Source organism: Haematobia irritans, chromosome 2, assembly GCF_050003625.1.
Source record: "Haematobia irritans isolate KBUSLIRL chromosome 2, ASM5000362v1, whole genome shotgun sequence".
NCBI classification, from domain to species: Eukaryota; Metazoa; Arthropoda; class Insecta; order Diptera; family Muscidae; genus Haematobia; species Haematobia irritans.
The window spans coordinates 125,026,943-125,044,416 of NC_134398.1; the positions used below are offsets into that span (position 1 = coordinate 125,026,943).

The 17,474-nt window shown below is 31.5% G+C and overlaps 1 protein-coding gene across 1 annotated transcript in view; it reads left to right on the forward strand.

Moving 5' to 3' along the window:
* The window catches only part of Pgant2 (polypeptide N-acetylgalactosaminyltransferase 2), a 352,719-nt gene that overhangs the window by 34,579 nt on the left and 300,666 nt on the right, over positions 1–17,474 (forward strand). Inside the window, exon 2 of the mRNA XM_075296107.1 lies at positions 3,392–3,861. Coding sequence (XP_075152222.1) covers positions 3,775–3,861 — 87 coding nt within the window. The 5' untranslated portion in view covers positions 3,392–3,774. The remainder of the gene's footprint in view (positions 1–3,391; positions 3,862–17,474) is intronic.

The following is a 17,474-nucleotide window of genomic DNA, read 5'->3' on the forward strand; positions in this document are numbered from 1 at the left end:
TTTATGTTATCAAAAGTAAGGAAAATATCTTCACAGGATTTAGGAAAAAACCTCTTTCATCGTCATAAGACAAAATTGTAAGAGATTTGTTTTCCAACCCTTTCCACCGCTAAATCACCACTTCACTCCAGCCGTTGATGAATGTTAGATTAGGCTTATGCTGCTTGTTTACTGGGTTTATGGGTTCTTATCTCAAGTATACTGTTTTGTTGTAAACAGAAAAAGTACTCAACAGTCGAAAAGTTTCTGGCAGAAAAAGAGGGGCACTTGAAAAACATAAATGCAAGTGAAGTAATTTTTATTATACTGCCAATTCGGTATTCATTGCAAAATACCTTTTTCCCTTTCTACGAAGCTCTTGAGTATATAAAAAAAAAAAACAATCTTTTGTTTATAAAAACGAAATCGTTTTGCGTTTGCCTTTTCCAAAAGTACTTTATCTGTTTCAATAAACACTTAAAGTTCTGAGAAATTTGCAGTGGTTTTGATTTCAATGTTAATCCGCAATGGATTTTTTAATCAGCCAATGTGATTGTATTGAAGGTAGATATGTATGTGTGGGTAATATGAACACATACATACAGAGAGACCTAGACCTTACTGAAAGTTTCCGCAAGTGCTTCGGAATTCAGTACAAGAGAATAAAACAAGTATATACGGCCGTAAGTTCGGCCAGGCCGTAGCTTATGTACCCTCCACCTTGGATTGCGTAGAAACATCTACTGAAGACTGTCATTCACAATCGAATTACTTGGGTTGCGGTAACACTTGCCGATGGCAAGGTATCTTAAAACTTCCTAACACCGTCATCTAAATTGCAAGGTAGTCCACACATGGTATATATTAAACTAAAAAAGGCCGATTAAATACGTATATAATTAGGTTTGACAAAATTTTCAATAGAAATAAAATTTTGACAAATGTTTCTACAGAAATACAATTTTGACAAAATAAAATTTTAACACCATTTTCTATAGAAGTAAAATTTGGACAAAATTTTCAATATAATTAAAATTTTGACAACATTCTCTATAGAAATAAAAGTTTGACAAAACTTTCTATTTTGCCAAAATTTTCTATAGAAATAAAACTTGACAAAATTTTCTATAATAAAATTTTGACAAAATTTTCTATAGAAATAAAATTTGACAAAATTTTCTATATGAATAAAATTTTGACAAAATTTTCTATAGAAATAAAATTTTGACAAAATTTTCTATAGAAATAAACTTTTGGTAGATTATTTTTGGCTCGAGTGGCAACCATAATTATGAACCGATATGGACCAATTTTTGTGTGATTGGGAATCGGCTATATATAACTATAGACCGATATGAATCAATTTTGGTATGGTTATTAGCAGCCATATACTAACACCACGATCAAAATTTCAACCGGATCAGATGAATTTTGCTCCTCCAAGAGGCTCCGGAGATCAAATCTGGGGAACGGTTTATATGGGGGCTATACATAATTATGGACCGATATGGACCAATTTTGCATGGTTGTTAAAGAACATATACCAACACCATGTACCAAATTTCAACCGGATCCGATAAATTTTGCTCCTCTAAGAGGCTCCGGAGGTCAAATCTGGGGTTCGGTTTATATATAGGGCTATATATAATTATGGACCGATATGGACCAATTTTTGCATGGTTGTTAAAGAACATATACCAACACCATGTACCAAATTTCAACCGGATCGGATGAATTTTGCTCCTCTAAGAGGCTCCGGAGGTCAAATCTGGGGATCGGTTTATGTGGGGGCTATATATCATTATGGACCTATAGGGGCCAGTGTTTGCATGGTTGGTAAAGAACATATAGCAACACCAATTTTTGCATGGTTGCTGGAGACCATATACTTACACCATGTACAAAATTTCAGCCAGATCGCTTGAAATAGAGGCTCCGCAAGCCAAATCTGGGGGTCCGTTTATATGGGGGCTATACGTAAAAGTGGACCGGTATGGTCCATTTGCAATACCATCCAACCTACAATAACAACTACTTGTGCCAAGTTTCAAGTCGATAGCTTGTTTCGTTCGGAAGTTAGCGTGATTTCAACAGACGGACGGACGGACATGCTTAGATCGACTCAGAATTTCACCATATATACTTTCGATGTGTTACAAACGGAATGACAAAGTTAATATACCACCCATCCTATGGTGGAGTGTATAAAAATATATACGGCCAAAAGCTCTGCAGGCTATATGCAAAAAGTAAATCCACTAGGAAAATGTAGGTCAATTTTTGTAATTTTTAACAAAAATATATTACAAACGCCGATATGAAAAAATAAGTAAATAATTTATTAGACATAATTAATTTTTCATGTTTCAAATAGGAGTTAGAAATAGCAAAAGTGTCTTTAGTACCATAAGAAGTTACAAATAGACACATTTTTAGTAAACTTTACAATTTTTCGTAAATTCTATTTTAATAAAATTTTATGCTTTTTTTAAGAAACAATTTTTAAATTGACTGGAGTATTAAATCTTTGAATTAAAGATGAAATACAATTTTATTATTCCATGACAACTTCCAAATCAGTATTACTAGGCTAATAAATAGCCATAAATTTGAAACTTTTCTATCTTTAATCCAAAGAATATCTCAGTTATTTTAAAAATATTTCTTTAATCAAAAATATTTATTTTTATATTAAAGATGTTTTATTATATCAAAGATTTTATCGCAGAACCCCAAATTCCAAAGATGCACAGCGCAAATTTAAATTTTAGAACCAAGATTACGAACTTTGTCAATATTATTTAAGGCCCATAACTGCACCACACTGCGGAACAGGGTATTATAAGTTAGTACATATGTTTGCAACACCCAGAAGGAGACGATATAGACATGTGGTGTATTTGGCAATATTGCTCAGGGCGGATCCCTGAGTCGATATAGCCATGTCTGTCCGTCCGTCACCCAAAAATAGCTTGCCCGATTTCAAGGATTTTGTCTTTATGCTAATGATTGTGGTATTGATTTAAAGACAAAGAAATGGAGAATTGCTTTAAGGATTTATTTGAGAAACATTTTATTTTAAACCCTAAAGTTTGCATACATTGAACCACGGTGGCTCCCAAAAAAACTGAATTATGTACGTATATAATCTGGAAGATAAAGAGTCGCCTTCGACTTTGGCGCTACCATTTACCTGTTCGTGAAATGATTTTAATATAATATCCCAATTGGTATGGGCAGTGCTAAGTAAAAATATCAAATTTTAATTGAAATGCCTTTTAGTAAATAATAACAAAAAAATTAAAATCTATTAAGATTTTATTACTTATTACGTCAAGTTAATAATATTAACATTAAGAATCTCAATTAATTTCTATTAAATAATAATTTTTCTCTTCATTTCTCTTTACAGTTTTTCATTTGATCTACGCAACAAATATTCTATGTTGTAATATTCTAAACAAAAAATAAATGTATAGCTAGATATCCTTCACAATATAACTGCCAAAGTGAAAAAAAAATCAAAACATTACGAATAAATAAGGAATAAAAAAAAAAAACAAAATCTAATACAAAAAGCCTCCCACACCCCATTATCATACATACAAGATCAAGATTCATTAACGCCATTGTCACAGCAGCAGCAGCAGCAGCATCCCATCAACGACTTCATCATTTGTTTCGCCATTTATCTCTTGGAACAGCAACAGCTAACAACTATACCCCACCGGATCAACAGCAGGATTCATCATCAAAGCCAAAAGCCGCAACATCATCGGCATCATCTTCATCACTATGCGCCGTAATGTTAAATTGATTGTCTTCGTCAGCGTAATCTGGATGTTTGTCCTGGTCTACTATTTCCAAACCAACACAGAAAAGGTGAGTGAGTCAGTGAGGGAGTGAATTTTTCAAAGTCCTCCTCTTGTTTTCTGTTGCTCCTCGCAAATCCACTTGACTTGAGATTTGTAAAAGAATTCAAGCGTAAATAATTTTCTCTTAAATATTTATAAATTTACCACCTAAGGTCTCACTACTTTTTCACAGCAGTCTGTTTTGCGTAGGCGGTTGTTTACGGATGTTTATGGATTTTTTTTTCGACTTGAATGCAAATTTTCTATTGTAATTTTTCAAATGAGATTGCAAAGAAGTGTTGAGTTCTTCGTGGAAACTATTTAATATGGATTTTTGAAGGCGCATTATATGTAAGGTCATACACACAGAAAAAATGTTTACTATTTTATGGAAAAAATTAACTAACTTGTGTGAAAATTTTACTAAATTGTACCGCACTTTTTGAGTTTTACCTTTATATGTACCTTTAATTATATTTTGATCTTCGCTTACGGATTGTGATTTTGACTCATACATTGAATATATATCGACTTACAATGTAATTTATGTTAATTTTATTGCTAAATGGCGAAAATGTCGGAAATAACATCAAATTTTAGAATCAGTTTAGATTTGTTCGGACACGTATTATGGTCTTTAAAGCCATCACACGCCATAACATATATTGGTAGAATTCTTGATGTTTTGGTAGATTTTGTAAAATATTCCTCTCCAACTAAGACGATCTTCAAATTTTCTTTAGAAATAAAATTTTGACAAAAATTATTATATAAAAATAAATATTTGACAAAAACTTTCTATACAAATAAAACGTTGACAAAATTTTCTATAGAATTTAAAATTTAAAAATTTTTTCTATATAGGAATAACATGTGGACTAAATTTTCTATATGAATAAAATTTGGACTAAATTTACTATAGAAATACAATCTTGACAAAATTTTGACAAAATTTTCTATTAAAATAATATTTTGACAAAATTTTCTACATAAATAAAATTCAAACAAAAGAAAATTACTTTCAATTCCTATAGAAAATTTTGTGAACATTTTATGTCATTTTCATTTTGTGAAAATGTTATTTCATTAAAAATTTTGACAAAATTTTATTTCTATAGAAAATTTTGTCAAATTTTTTTTCTATAGAAGTTTTTGTCAAAATTTTATTTCTATAGAAAATTTTGTCAAAAGTTTATTTCTATAGAAAATTCTGTCAAAATTTTATTTTTTTTAGAAAATTTTGTCAAAATTGTATTTCTATAGAAAATTTTGTCAAAATTTTATTTCTATAGGAAATTTTGTCAAAATTTTATTTCTATAGAAAATATTGTCAAAATTTTATTTCTAAGAAAATTTTTTCATTTTATTTCTATAGAAAATTTTGTGAAAATCTTATTTCATTTTCCTTTTGTGAAAATGTTATTTCATGTAAAATGTTGTCAAAATTTTATTTCTATAGAAAATTTTGTCAAAATTTTATTTCTAAGAAAATTTTTTCATTTTATTTCTATAGAAAATTTTGTGAAAATTTTATTTCATTTTCATTTTGTGAAAATGTTATTTCATATAAAATGTTGTCAAAATTTTATTTCTGTAGAAAATTTAGTCAAAATGTCATTTCTATAGAAAATTTTGTCAACATTTTATTTCTATAGGAAATTTTGTCAAAATTTTATTTCTATAGGAAATTTTGTCAAAATTTTTTTCCAAAGGAAATTTTGTCAAAATTTTATTTCTATAGAAAATTTTTTCAAAATTTTATTTCTAAGAAAATTTTGTGAATTTTTTTTTTCATTTTGTGAAAATATTTTTTCATATAAAATGTTGTCAAAATTTTATTTCTATAGAAAATTTTGTCAAAATTTTATTTCTATAGAAAACTTTGTCAAAATTTTATTTCTATAAAAAATTTCGTCAAAATTTTAGTTTTATATTAAATTTGCCAAAATTTTACTTCTATAGAAAATTTTGTCAAAATTTTATTTTTATAGGAAATTTTGTCAAAATTTTATTTCTATTGAAAATTTTGTCAAAATTTTATTTCTATTGAAAATTTTGTCAAAATTTTATTTATATTTTGTCTATAGAAAATTGTGTCAAGTTTTTTTTTATAGAAAATTTGCAAACATCTACCGATACATCAAGAATTCTACCAATCTACCAAATATTAAAAAATCTACCATGGTAGAATTCTGACAACTGTGGCAACAGTGATTGGAATGCAAAAGCATGATCAACGAGTACTCGGAATACGCAGGATCTGCATCATATGGGTGCCGGACCATGTCGGAATAAGATGAAACGTAAAGGCAAATGAACTGGCGATAAGTGCTAGGACACACTGGGAAGTGAACTTTGAGTATGCAAAGCCAATAGAAGCACCGGAATGGGCACGGGAGACACACAAAGCGATGTGGACCAGTGCAACGGTCGAAAAGGCGATGAAAATACTATGGGTGTCAGCATTGTGTCAACACCCTGTATATTCTTTTACTTATAACATATATAAATGTTATTGCTACAGCATAGCATATGTACTTATATATTATTGTACTCTCTTTTACATATGAATTACTCTCTATAACTCATCATTGTACTTTTCATAACAATAAAGTTCAGTTCGTACTCGACGGCCGTCTTGTTCATTACATGGTGTCAGGAGTGGTTCAATTATGCCAAACGAACCACTAATTTCGCAAACTACAGCGGCTTTCGTTAAGCCTCCAAAACCCCTGCAAATAACGGGTAATAATGTGTCTACTTCTTGGAAAAGTTGGATTCAGCAGTATAGATGGTTTGCAACTGCGGCGGAATTAGAGACGAAATCAGCCCAAATTCAAGTCGCTACATTTATGTCATCGATTGGAGCAGATGCTGTTAATGTTTTCAATTCCTTTTCATTGGGACCCGAAGAAAAAAAAGATATTAAAATAATAGAACAAAGGTTCGAAGATTACTTCGCCCCAAGAATTAGTGTAACATTTGAGAGGTATAAATTTAATACTCTCTACCAAAATGAAGGAGAAACATTCGAAGAATTTTTTACTAAAATAAAAAATCAAGCGAAAAAATGTGAATTTGGTCAAATAGAAGATTCCCTGCTCCGTGATAAAATAGTCGTCGGTATTGGTAATGATTCTGTGAGAGAGAAACTGTTATCTGAAGAGGATATCGATCTGGCAAAAGCAATTAAAATATGCAGAGCAAGTGAAATGGCTACGCAACAGTTAAAAGAGCTACATAAAAACGACGACATGAAAGTCGATGCCATAAGGAAATATGCAAAACCCAAAAGTTTTAAGAAAACAAGCAGCAATGAACAGACGGCAATAACATATGACTGCAAACGATGTGGAAGACAGCATGAGAGTCGTAACTGTCCAGCATTCAACAGCAAATGCCGAAATTGTCAACGAAGAGGGCATTATGCAAAATTTTGTTTTCAGAATAAACGCAATGGTACGAAGCTGGTTAATTCTCTGCAGCAGAACATGAGCGCCGAATCGGACAGCGACAGCGACTTGCTCGTTCTAACTGTCAGAACATCCGAAACAAACAAAGACGAAAAAGACAATTGGTATGAAGAAATAACAATCGATAATAAAAAAATTAAATTTAAGCTTGATACTGCTGCACAATGCAACGTTATTCCACTGAGTGTTTTAGATAAAGGTCAACAAAAATATATTCAATCTGTGAATAACAAATTAATAGCATTTGGTGGCGCGAAAATTGATGTTCATGGGGAAATCTTTTTGACTTGTATAGTTCGCAATAAAAAATATAATGCATCATTTTTTGTTGTGAAAGATTTTCCTAATCTAGAACCTCTTCTGGGTAAAAATGATTGTGAACGGTTTTCATTAATACTTAGAGTTAACGAAGTGATGTTCGACAAGCAAATTTTTGATGGTTTGGGAAAAGTAAAAAACTTCATATACGACATTGATTTAGTAGAAAACCCATCATTCGAACACTATGCTCCGCGAAGAATTCCTCATGCATTAAAAGAGGCTGTTAAAAAAGAGATTGACAACATGGTAAAACTTGGAGTTTTAGTAAAAACAGATGAAATTACACCGGCTGTATCACCAATGGTCATCGTTAAACAAAAAGGTAAGATTCGGTTATGCATTGACCCTACCGATATAAATAAAAACATACAAAGGCGTTACCATCCACTAAACACGATAGATGAAATAACAGCGAATATTAAAAATTCTAAATGGTTCACTTTGTTAGATTGTAAAAAAGGCTTTTGGCAGATCGAGGTTAGTGAGCGTACGCAGAAATATTTAACAATGGCGACACCATGGGGTCGTTACTCATTCAGACGATTGCCTTTTGGATTGGCCTCAGCTCCAGAAGTTTATCAAAACTTGATGTCACAGCTATTGGAACACATGCCAAACACCGAAGTATCGATGGACGATATTTTGATCCATGCAGTTACCAAAGAACAGCTTGAACGTCAAACCGCAGAAGTAATGGATATTTTATCTAAATCAGGTTTGAAGTTAAATAAAGAAAAATGTATATTTAACGTAAACAAAGTGAAATTTTTAGGGCATATATTGACGTCGGATGGAATAGCCCCAGACCCCCAAAAGGTATCTGCAATTAATCAACTTAAAATACCCGAAAACAAAGTGGAACTTCAAAGAATATTGGGCATGGCAACATACCTTTCCAAATTTATCACAAATTTTTCTGAAATTACGGCACCACTTAGACATCTTTTGAAAAAAGACGTAGAATGGTGCTGGTTGCCACAACATGAATCAGCATTCAAAAAACTAAAAGATGCTTTTTCCTCAACGCCATTGCTTCGCTATTACGACCCTAATTTAGATGTTAAGCTTCAAGTGGATGCAAGCAAATATAGTGTAGGCGCAGCATTGCTACAGAATGATCAACCAGTCGCATACGCATCAAAAGCTCTAACAAAAGCACAACAGAACTACGCACAAATAGAAAAAGAAGCTACTGCCATCCGCTTTGCCTGCGAAAAGTTTCATGAATATATTTACGGGAAAAAACTTACAATTGAAACCGACCACAAACCCTTAGAAACAATATTTAAAAAACCTCTCTATTCAGCTCCTCAAAGATTACAATCCATACTACTTTATGTTATGCCATACTCTCCCCATGTTGTTTACAGAAAAGGCTCTGAAATAAAACTAGCAGACACACTAAGTAGGGACTGCTTAAACAAACAAACACACGCAGAAGAGAAACTAGTTGAAGTGCATGTTGTTTCAAATTTTACAACAACAACTAAAGAACGAATCAAACGTGAAACTGCAAATGACACAAATCTTCGAACTCTACAAACATTCATACTTAATGGGTGGCCATCGTCCATAACAGAACTGCCCTCCGAAACTAGAAAATATTGGAATTTTCGTGATGAGCTCTCCTACGAAGATGGTATTATATATAAATCCACCAAAACATTAATACCGAACAGTCTGCAAAGAGAAATAATTTCAAAAATCCACACCGGCCATCTTGGCATTCAAAGATGTTTAAATCGAGCAAGAGCAGTTGTATTTTGGGTCGGAATGCATAGTGATATAAAAGATTTCGTCGAAAAATGTTCTATTTGTCAGTCATACCAACCAGCAAAGCCTAAGGAACCCTTGATTATAAAGCGCATACCATCATTGCCATGGGAAATAGTTGCAACCGACTTATTTCACTTTCAAAACAAAACATATTTATTAATAGTTGACAGCTATTCAGGATTCATGGATTTCACCCAATTAGAGCATGCTACATCGAACGAGGTCATAAAAAATTTAAAAATTTGGTTCGCCACTCATGGCATACCCTTGATACTTGAGTCTGATAATGGACCACAATTTACTTCAAAAGAGTTTTTTGATTTCACAAAAGCTTGGGAAATCAATCACCAAACTTCGAGCCCCTATTATCCAAGATCTAATGGCTTAGCCGAAAGATATGTGCAAACCGCCAAAAGTATGTTGAAAAAGTGCTCAAAGGACAATAGCGACATTTATCTTGCCCTCCTAAACTATAGGAATACGCCGAGATCTGAAGAGTTACAATCTCCAAATCAACGACTTATGAGCAGATTAACAAAAAGCATGGTTCCAACTTCAAACAAGGTTTTACAACCTAAAATTACAACTAACGTACAATCTAATATTGCAAAAATCAGAGAAGGTTACAAACAACAATTTGATAAAAACTCCAAAGACTCGCAGCCTGCTCAAATTGGTGATCGCGTAAGAGTTCAACAGGGACATCGTAATTGGGTGAGCGGAACAGTGGAAAATAAGTCTGAAAACGCTCCCCGTTCTGTTTATATTAGAACTGACGATGGGAAATTGTTAAGAAGAAACTCTATACAGGTACAACCTACTAAAGCGACTATACCAATACACCGAAACATTGTGGCAAACCTTCCGTCAGAAGACCCTGATTGTTCAACTGAAATTAATAACTCAATAATGGAGCCCAAACGCAATATAGAAATCAATCAACCACCGATTAAGGTGTCAAGATATGGTAGACCTATCAAACAACCTGAATGGTATAAACCATAATTTTTCTTTCAAATATTTAAATGATAAACTTGTTACTAAAATTACATGGATTTAATTCTTTTTGTTAACATTGGGGGTGTCAGCATTGTGTCAACACCCTGTATATTCTTTTACTTATAACATATATAAATGTTATTGCTACAGCATAGCATATGTACTTATATATTATTGTACTCTCTTTTACATATGAATTACTCTCTATAACTCATCATTGTACTTTTCATAACAATAAAGTTCAGTTCGTACTCGACGGCCGTCTTGTTCATTACAATGGGGTTACCCAGATAAGAAAAGGACTGGAGAACTACTCAAGGAAAGACGAACGAAAGTCTCGCATCTGTGCCGAATAGGAGTAGCAGAGTATGGTGCATGTATGGAGTTTTTCGAGGATTGTGAGACCTTGCAACACACCCTTTGTCACTGCCCTGCCTGCACTAGGCAAAGAGGTTATTTTGGACCGGGCCCAGCTTGGAAACAGGGACAGGAAACAAATTAGAAAATTCGTTAGATACGCAGAGTTACTGGAATAAAAGAAGACATTAGAGCGCACAGGAAATCGAATACTGGCTTAGGTGCATGTGAGCCTATATCAGACAGGTCAGCCTTAAATCGCTTCTCAACCTAAGTTATATTATTTGAAGAAAAGCTTATAAATATTCTTTTAATGAAAATTTCTTTATTTTAAATAAGTTTTTTTGCCTAATATTGAGGCGTTAAAATTACAAAATGTTTGCAGTGTAGTTACAGAATTGGTCGTGGTGAAAATTAAAATTTTTTTTTGCATATCAGGCCATCCTCAAACTTTTGGATCATTCTTAAATTTCTATCCATGTATTGAGATTTTAAGTAGTTGACAATGCTTTAATTTGTGAGCTCAGCTTCCTGAATAAATTAAGATCATCAAATTTATGTCGGAATTTATTTTAGAGAAACTTAAAAGCGCCTAGCTTCATAGAACCCACCCAATAATCCACGGGTTGACCTGCATTTTATTTAAATCATAGCTTATAATGTCTCTGGGGGCATCATAACCCAGTTTTGAAAAATTGTGAAAACCTTGTATGAATTTTAAAGAAATCCCCCTTCATTGATATTCTGTGTTTTACAGGAATCCATTGATCTCGATTTCTACTATGTACTCTCTTCAGAATATATTCCAATTTCTCAAAAAGAACAATTAAATCTCATTACAATTTCATGGCATGTCTCCAAAAAGAGGTACAAAGTGGGTGTACCTCTAATTCATATTAACAAATCAAATATTCTGGTCGATAACCACCAGCCTTTCTTCCTGCTACGATTTTTAAATTCATTTTATACAATTCGATGTTTTTTGTTTTTGTGGATTTTGTGCGAGTTGATTATGTCCAACAATCGACGTAAAGCAGCCGTCTTAGTCATAACAAAAGATAAAACCGTTAAACACATATAAATTATTTCGTTTTAGCCGTAAACAGTTTCATACATAATCACAGCTATTAAAAGTTACCATAAACAGATACACATAGCCATTTTATTTTTTGATTAACCAGCCCAGGTGTGAAGTATAGGTAAATAGGGGGGCAAAGAAAAAGGCCTTAAATAAAAATAACTGTGTCCTTTAATAGTTTCCAAGTAATAGAAGTGCAAAATTCATTCATGCATACACCAAAAAATATTTCTGGCCGCACGGACGAAAAAGACTATTTTTCATATGTTTGGGCGTAAAAATTATATGTTTGGAACTCAAATTCTTTTAACACCATATTTTTAAGTGCAAGCATATAATGTTCAAAAACTAGCATAACATGTTTGGGACATATATGTTAATATGTTAGAACATATTATGTTTGGGACATAAAATGTTTGTAAATATAATATGCTTAGATGCAAACATTTATTAATTTAGATATAGCCTATAAACGTATATGTGTTTAGAAAGAGAAACCGTATGCTGCAAGTAAAATAATGGAAGTAACCAATTGGCGCCTTAAAAATATATCCACACAAAGAAAATTTCATTAATTTTTTTTCTACCAGTGTATGCCCTAAGGTGAAACATAATATGTTTGAACAATACAAACAGTATTTTGTTTGGGGTATATGTTATAGAAGCGCCTTTTTTGAGGATGTGTGTTGAAATTCTGAGTTGATCTACTTTTGAAATAACGGATAAAAATTTTGCAAAAATATTTTTTACTGTCATTGTGTCGTGACCAGGGTTGCCATAATTGGTAAAATTCTACTAAAAATATTAAATTTTGTACTGTTTGCTAGATTTGTTGAATTTTTATTGTTTTGGTAGATCTTGCAAAATATTCCTCTCCAACTAAGAGTTAATTCACAATTTTTATAGAAATAAAATTTTAGAAATAAATTTTTGAGAAAAAATTCTATATAGATATAAAATTTTGAAAACAATTTCTATAAAAATCCAATTTGGAAAAAAAGTTTCTACACAAATAAAATTTTGAGAAAAATTTCTATAAAGATAAAATTTTGAGAACATTTTCTATAGAAATAAAATTTCGAGAAAATTTTCTAAAGAATTAAAATTTTCAAAAAAAATGTCTATAGAAATAAAATTGTGAGAAAATTTTTTATAAAAGTAAAATTTTGTAAAATTTTCTATAGAAATAAAATTGTGCAAATATATATTTGTTTGGTAGTTTTTTGATCAAATTTTCTCAAAATTTTGGTAGATTATTTTTGGCTCGAGTGGCAACCGTTGTTGTGACCCAACAGTATATCTACATAAAATAACACCAAAATATTTCAAATTACAATTTTGATTGAAGTTGAAGGCCTAATCAATTTTGTAATTGAAAAAAAAAAATCAGTTTAGAAAATGCTTGAAAATTTTGAATGTTTTCATTAAAGTTTAATTACACAGGGGAACAAAATTGAACTTTTTTTCGTGTTGATTTGAAATTTGTACCAAATTATTAGTAATTAGGGGTCGTTGAATCCAAATCTGGTCTTGGTTTTTTTCTATCAGCTCGATTTTTCGAGATATACCGTTATGTTCAAAATTAAGGCACTTCCGCCACATATATTGGAATAACTTGAAAACGGTTCAACTTATTAAATTAAAAAAAATTAAGAAAATCCCTTACAATATTCTCTTTAAGCTGACTTTACATTGTTTTTCAAGTAGTTTTAGAGATATCGTTCAAGTTTTGCAAAAAAAAATTTGTTTGATTATCGCAATTAACAAATTGCCATTGAATGTCATTGCATACACGCTCACAAAAAATCGCTTCTGTAACATATACTCCCAAACATATTTTGCTTCAAGCATATATATTTTTGGGTATTGCCCAAACATTTATATGTTTGATCTCTTCCAATTTATAATATGTTTGAAAGCATATTGGTCTAAACAATATATGTTTGGGTAGTCTAAGTTCCAAACATTTTGTATTTTTGCATCCAAATTCAATAATGTTGTCTTCCAAAAAACAATATGTTATTATGTGAACATATAATATGTTTGGAAGCATTTTGCACCCAAAAATATTATATGCTTAAAAAAAATTCTCCAAAACAATATTGTGCTCAAAATTTTATTTATTTATTTATATATTTACAATCATAATGAATTATGAAAAAACATGTAATATAGGTGCTAACAACATAGGTTTTCGACCTGAATGCTCAAAATGTTGTTTCTGTCCAATTGTATATTCCCCCACATCTTTCTCACTTCCACGAGATTTTTTAGTTCTTAGCACCTTTTTCTGTAATACAAACATTGTAGAAGAAATTATTCAATTTTATGATTTTTTTTATTTTAATTTTACCTTTTGCCGGACGGGGATTCGAACAGCGGACCACACAGTTTGTAAGGATCAAAGAAGTAGCTGATCAATTGCCCAAGGAAAAATAAAATGTAAATTTTGTAATAACAAGCAACAACCACCAACTTAATTCAATATCGCTCCCTGTTAAATAGCGCTCCAAGCTACTAAACACATATATGTTTATAGGCTATTTCTAAATTAATATATGTTTGCATCCAAGCATATTATATTTACAAACATTTTATGTCCCAAACATAATATGTTCTAACATATTAACATATATGTCCCAAACATGTTATGCTAGTTTATGAACATTATATGCTTGCACTCAAAAATATTGTGTTTAAAAATTTGTGTTCCAAACATATAATGTTTATAGCCAAACATATGAAAAACAGTCTTTTTCATCCGTGTAGTAATGGCGGTTTGCAATCATTTCAAAACCACTCGTCTGACAGCTGGCCGATTTTTGCCAGTGATAGTTCATGCTGACGGCTAACAGATTTATTCCAGCGAAAGTTCATTTTTGTTGTTGTTGAAAAGCTTACAAAAGCATTTTGATCTATTGCATTTGATCTATTCAGAAATAAAGTTATTCGTGAGGAAATTTGAACGAGATAATTGGATTGATTTATGTCTGGATGGAAAACCACAAGTGGCTATCGTTAAAGCTCTCCAGAATTTAAATGTGAATAAATCTTTTATTTTGCCTAACATTGTTCGTTACCATAATAAAAACAGTGTTGCAGCGCATCTAAAAAGTGGCCACAAAACGAATGTTAACAATATCATAAATGATCCAAAAAGTGTATGCCATATTTGATGAAACCCACGCTGTCATAGTAGAAAACTTGCTCGTGAGCTGAACATATTGCAAGAACGGATGCAACACATATTGAAATATTGAGATTAGACTAAATCCAGTGAAGTTCCAAAAACTGCAAGAGCTCACCAATGTACAAAAACTTTGACTGGAAAGAGCCAAGGAATTGCACGAAAGTAACAGTGTAACCGAATTTGATTTTCTCCGATGAGGAGCCATTCCAAATTGTGTGAACAAACCAAATTATCGGGCTTAAATGCCAAAGATGTCAGCTGAAAAGTTACTCCTTCGATTAGGTTTGATTGAAAAAAGGACAAAGTACCGAATGACGTTTTCACCGATTGGTTAGCTCTTTGCCTAGTAAAAGCAGGACAGTGACAAAGGTAGAGTTCCATTATTCCCACGGTCGTCCTGTCTGTCGTCCTACTCTCCTTGATAGTTCACCAGTTTTTTCTTATCTCAGTCACCCCATAGTATTTTCGTCAACCTTCCAAATCGTTACATTGGTTTATGTGTCTCCTGTGTCCACTCATCCAAGACAGCCCACGTTGCCTGTACTGGCTTTGCGTTCTCTAAATACGCTTCCCTATGTATCTTAGCACTTATCGCCAGTTAATTTGCCTTTACGTTTCCTCTTATACTGGCATGTCCTGATACCCATATGATACAGATCCTGCGTATTTCGAGTATTCGTTGATCATAATTTTGCATTCCAATACGGTTCGATGCAATCTAGGCAATTGTTCCGCCTATGGTAATTTTGACAAAATTTTCTATAAAAATAAAATTTTGACAAAATTTTCTATGGAAATAAAATTTTGACAAAATTATCTATACCAACAAAATTTTAATAAGATTTTCTATAGAAATAAATTTTTGACAAAAATTTCTATAGAAATAGAATTTTGACAAAATTTTCTATAGAAATAAAATTTTGACAAAATTTTGTATAGAAATAAAATGTTGACAAAATTTTCTATAGAAATAAAATTTTGACAAAATTTTCTATAGAAATAAAATTGTGACTAAATTTTCTATAGAAATAAAATTTTGACTAAATTTTCTATAGAAATAAAATTTTCACAAAATTTTCTATAGAACTAAAATGTTGACAAAATTTTCTATAGAAAAAAAAAATGTTGACAAAATTTTCTATAGAAATAAAATTTTGACTAAATTTTCTATAGCAACAAAATTTTGATAAGATTTTCTATAGAAATAAATTTTTGACAAAAATTTCTATAGAAATAAAATTTTGACAAAATTTTCTATAGAAATAAAATTTTGACAAAATTTTTTTAGAAATAAAATATTGACAAAATTTTATATAGAAATAAAATTTTTACAAAATTTCCAAAGAAAAACTTTCTATTGAACTATAATTTTGACAAATTTTTCTATAGAAACAAATTTTGATAAGATTTTCTATAGAAGTAAAATTTTGACAAAATTTTCCATAGAAGTAAAAGTTTCACAAATTTTTCAATAGAAATAAAATTTGGACACAATTTTTTATAGAAATAAAATTTGGACACAATTTTTTATATAAATAAAATTTAAACACAATTTTTTTAGAAATAAAATTTAAACAAAATTTTCTATAGAAATAAAATTTCGAGATGTAATATAGTCAAAGAGGCCCCACTGGGTTTCAAATCTGTAAGATTACCGTCGCTGGCTATAGCAAAAATCAAATTCACTTAAACGCATATGGCCCAAAAGCCGATAAAATTTATTCCAACCACCACTCCATCTATTGAAGCATTTAAAAAGTGAGGGAGTGGAATTCCGTTTGGTGGCTGAAACTGAAATTGAAGACCAGAGTGTTTGGTCAAGGCACACTCTCATCGAACAATGAATGAATGGTCAGTGTGTGTGTGTATGGGTAACATCATCATTAAAAGTTGGCAACACATTGGTGTTAGCCCAATGTCTGTCCCGTCATTTATGTATTTATACTACGTCCGTCTGTGTATCTGTCTTGCAGTACGTGTATGCTAGTGAGCTGAGTGAGGTTTATCTACGTCTCTCTTTTTGTTTCAGATTTATTCTGAATATATCATGTGTCCATCCATGTTCATTACCATGCAGTCTGTGAGGCAGTCGGCCGTTGGCATTTATGACCGGCGTTTGTTGGGTAGTAAAGCTTATTTATTTAGGCCATCATGTTTGAATTAAAGCAAAAAGTAGATGGAATGTTAGTCCATAGCTCATTTGTTGCCATCGATCATAGGCTGCAATTGAATCAAAGATATGAAGAATTACAAAAAAAGAATCGATAAATTGTTAAGAAGCGAAATGGTCTTTCCATTCGAACTTGGCTTTAATTTAAATTCGTTAATTATTTGCACGCTTTCTCTGCTACTTGAAATCGTTGTTGGATGAACTGATTTCAAAATAGCTACTTTAAATTAATTAAACTAAAATAAATCAAATTTAAGACACCTCTTGAAGGCTTTCA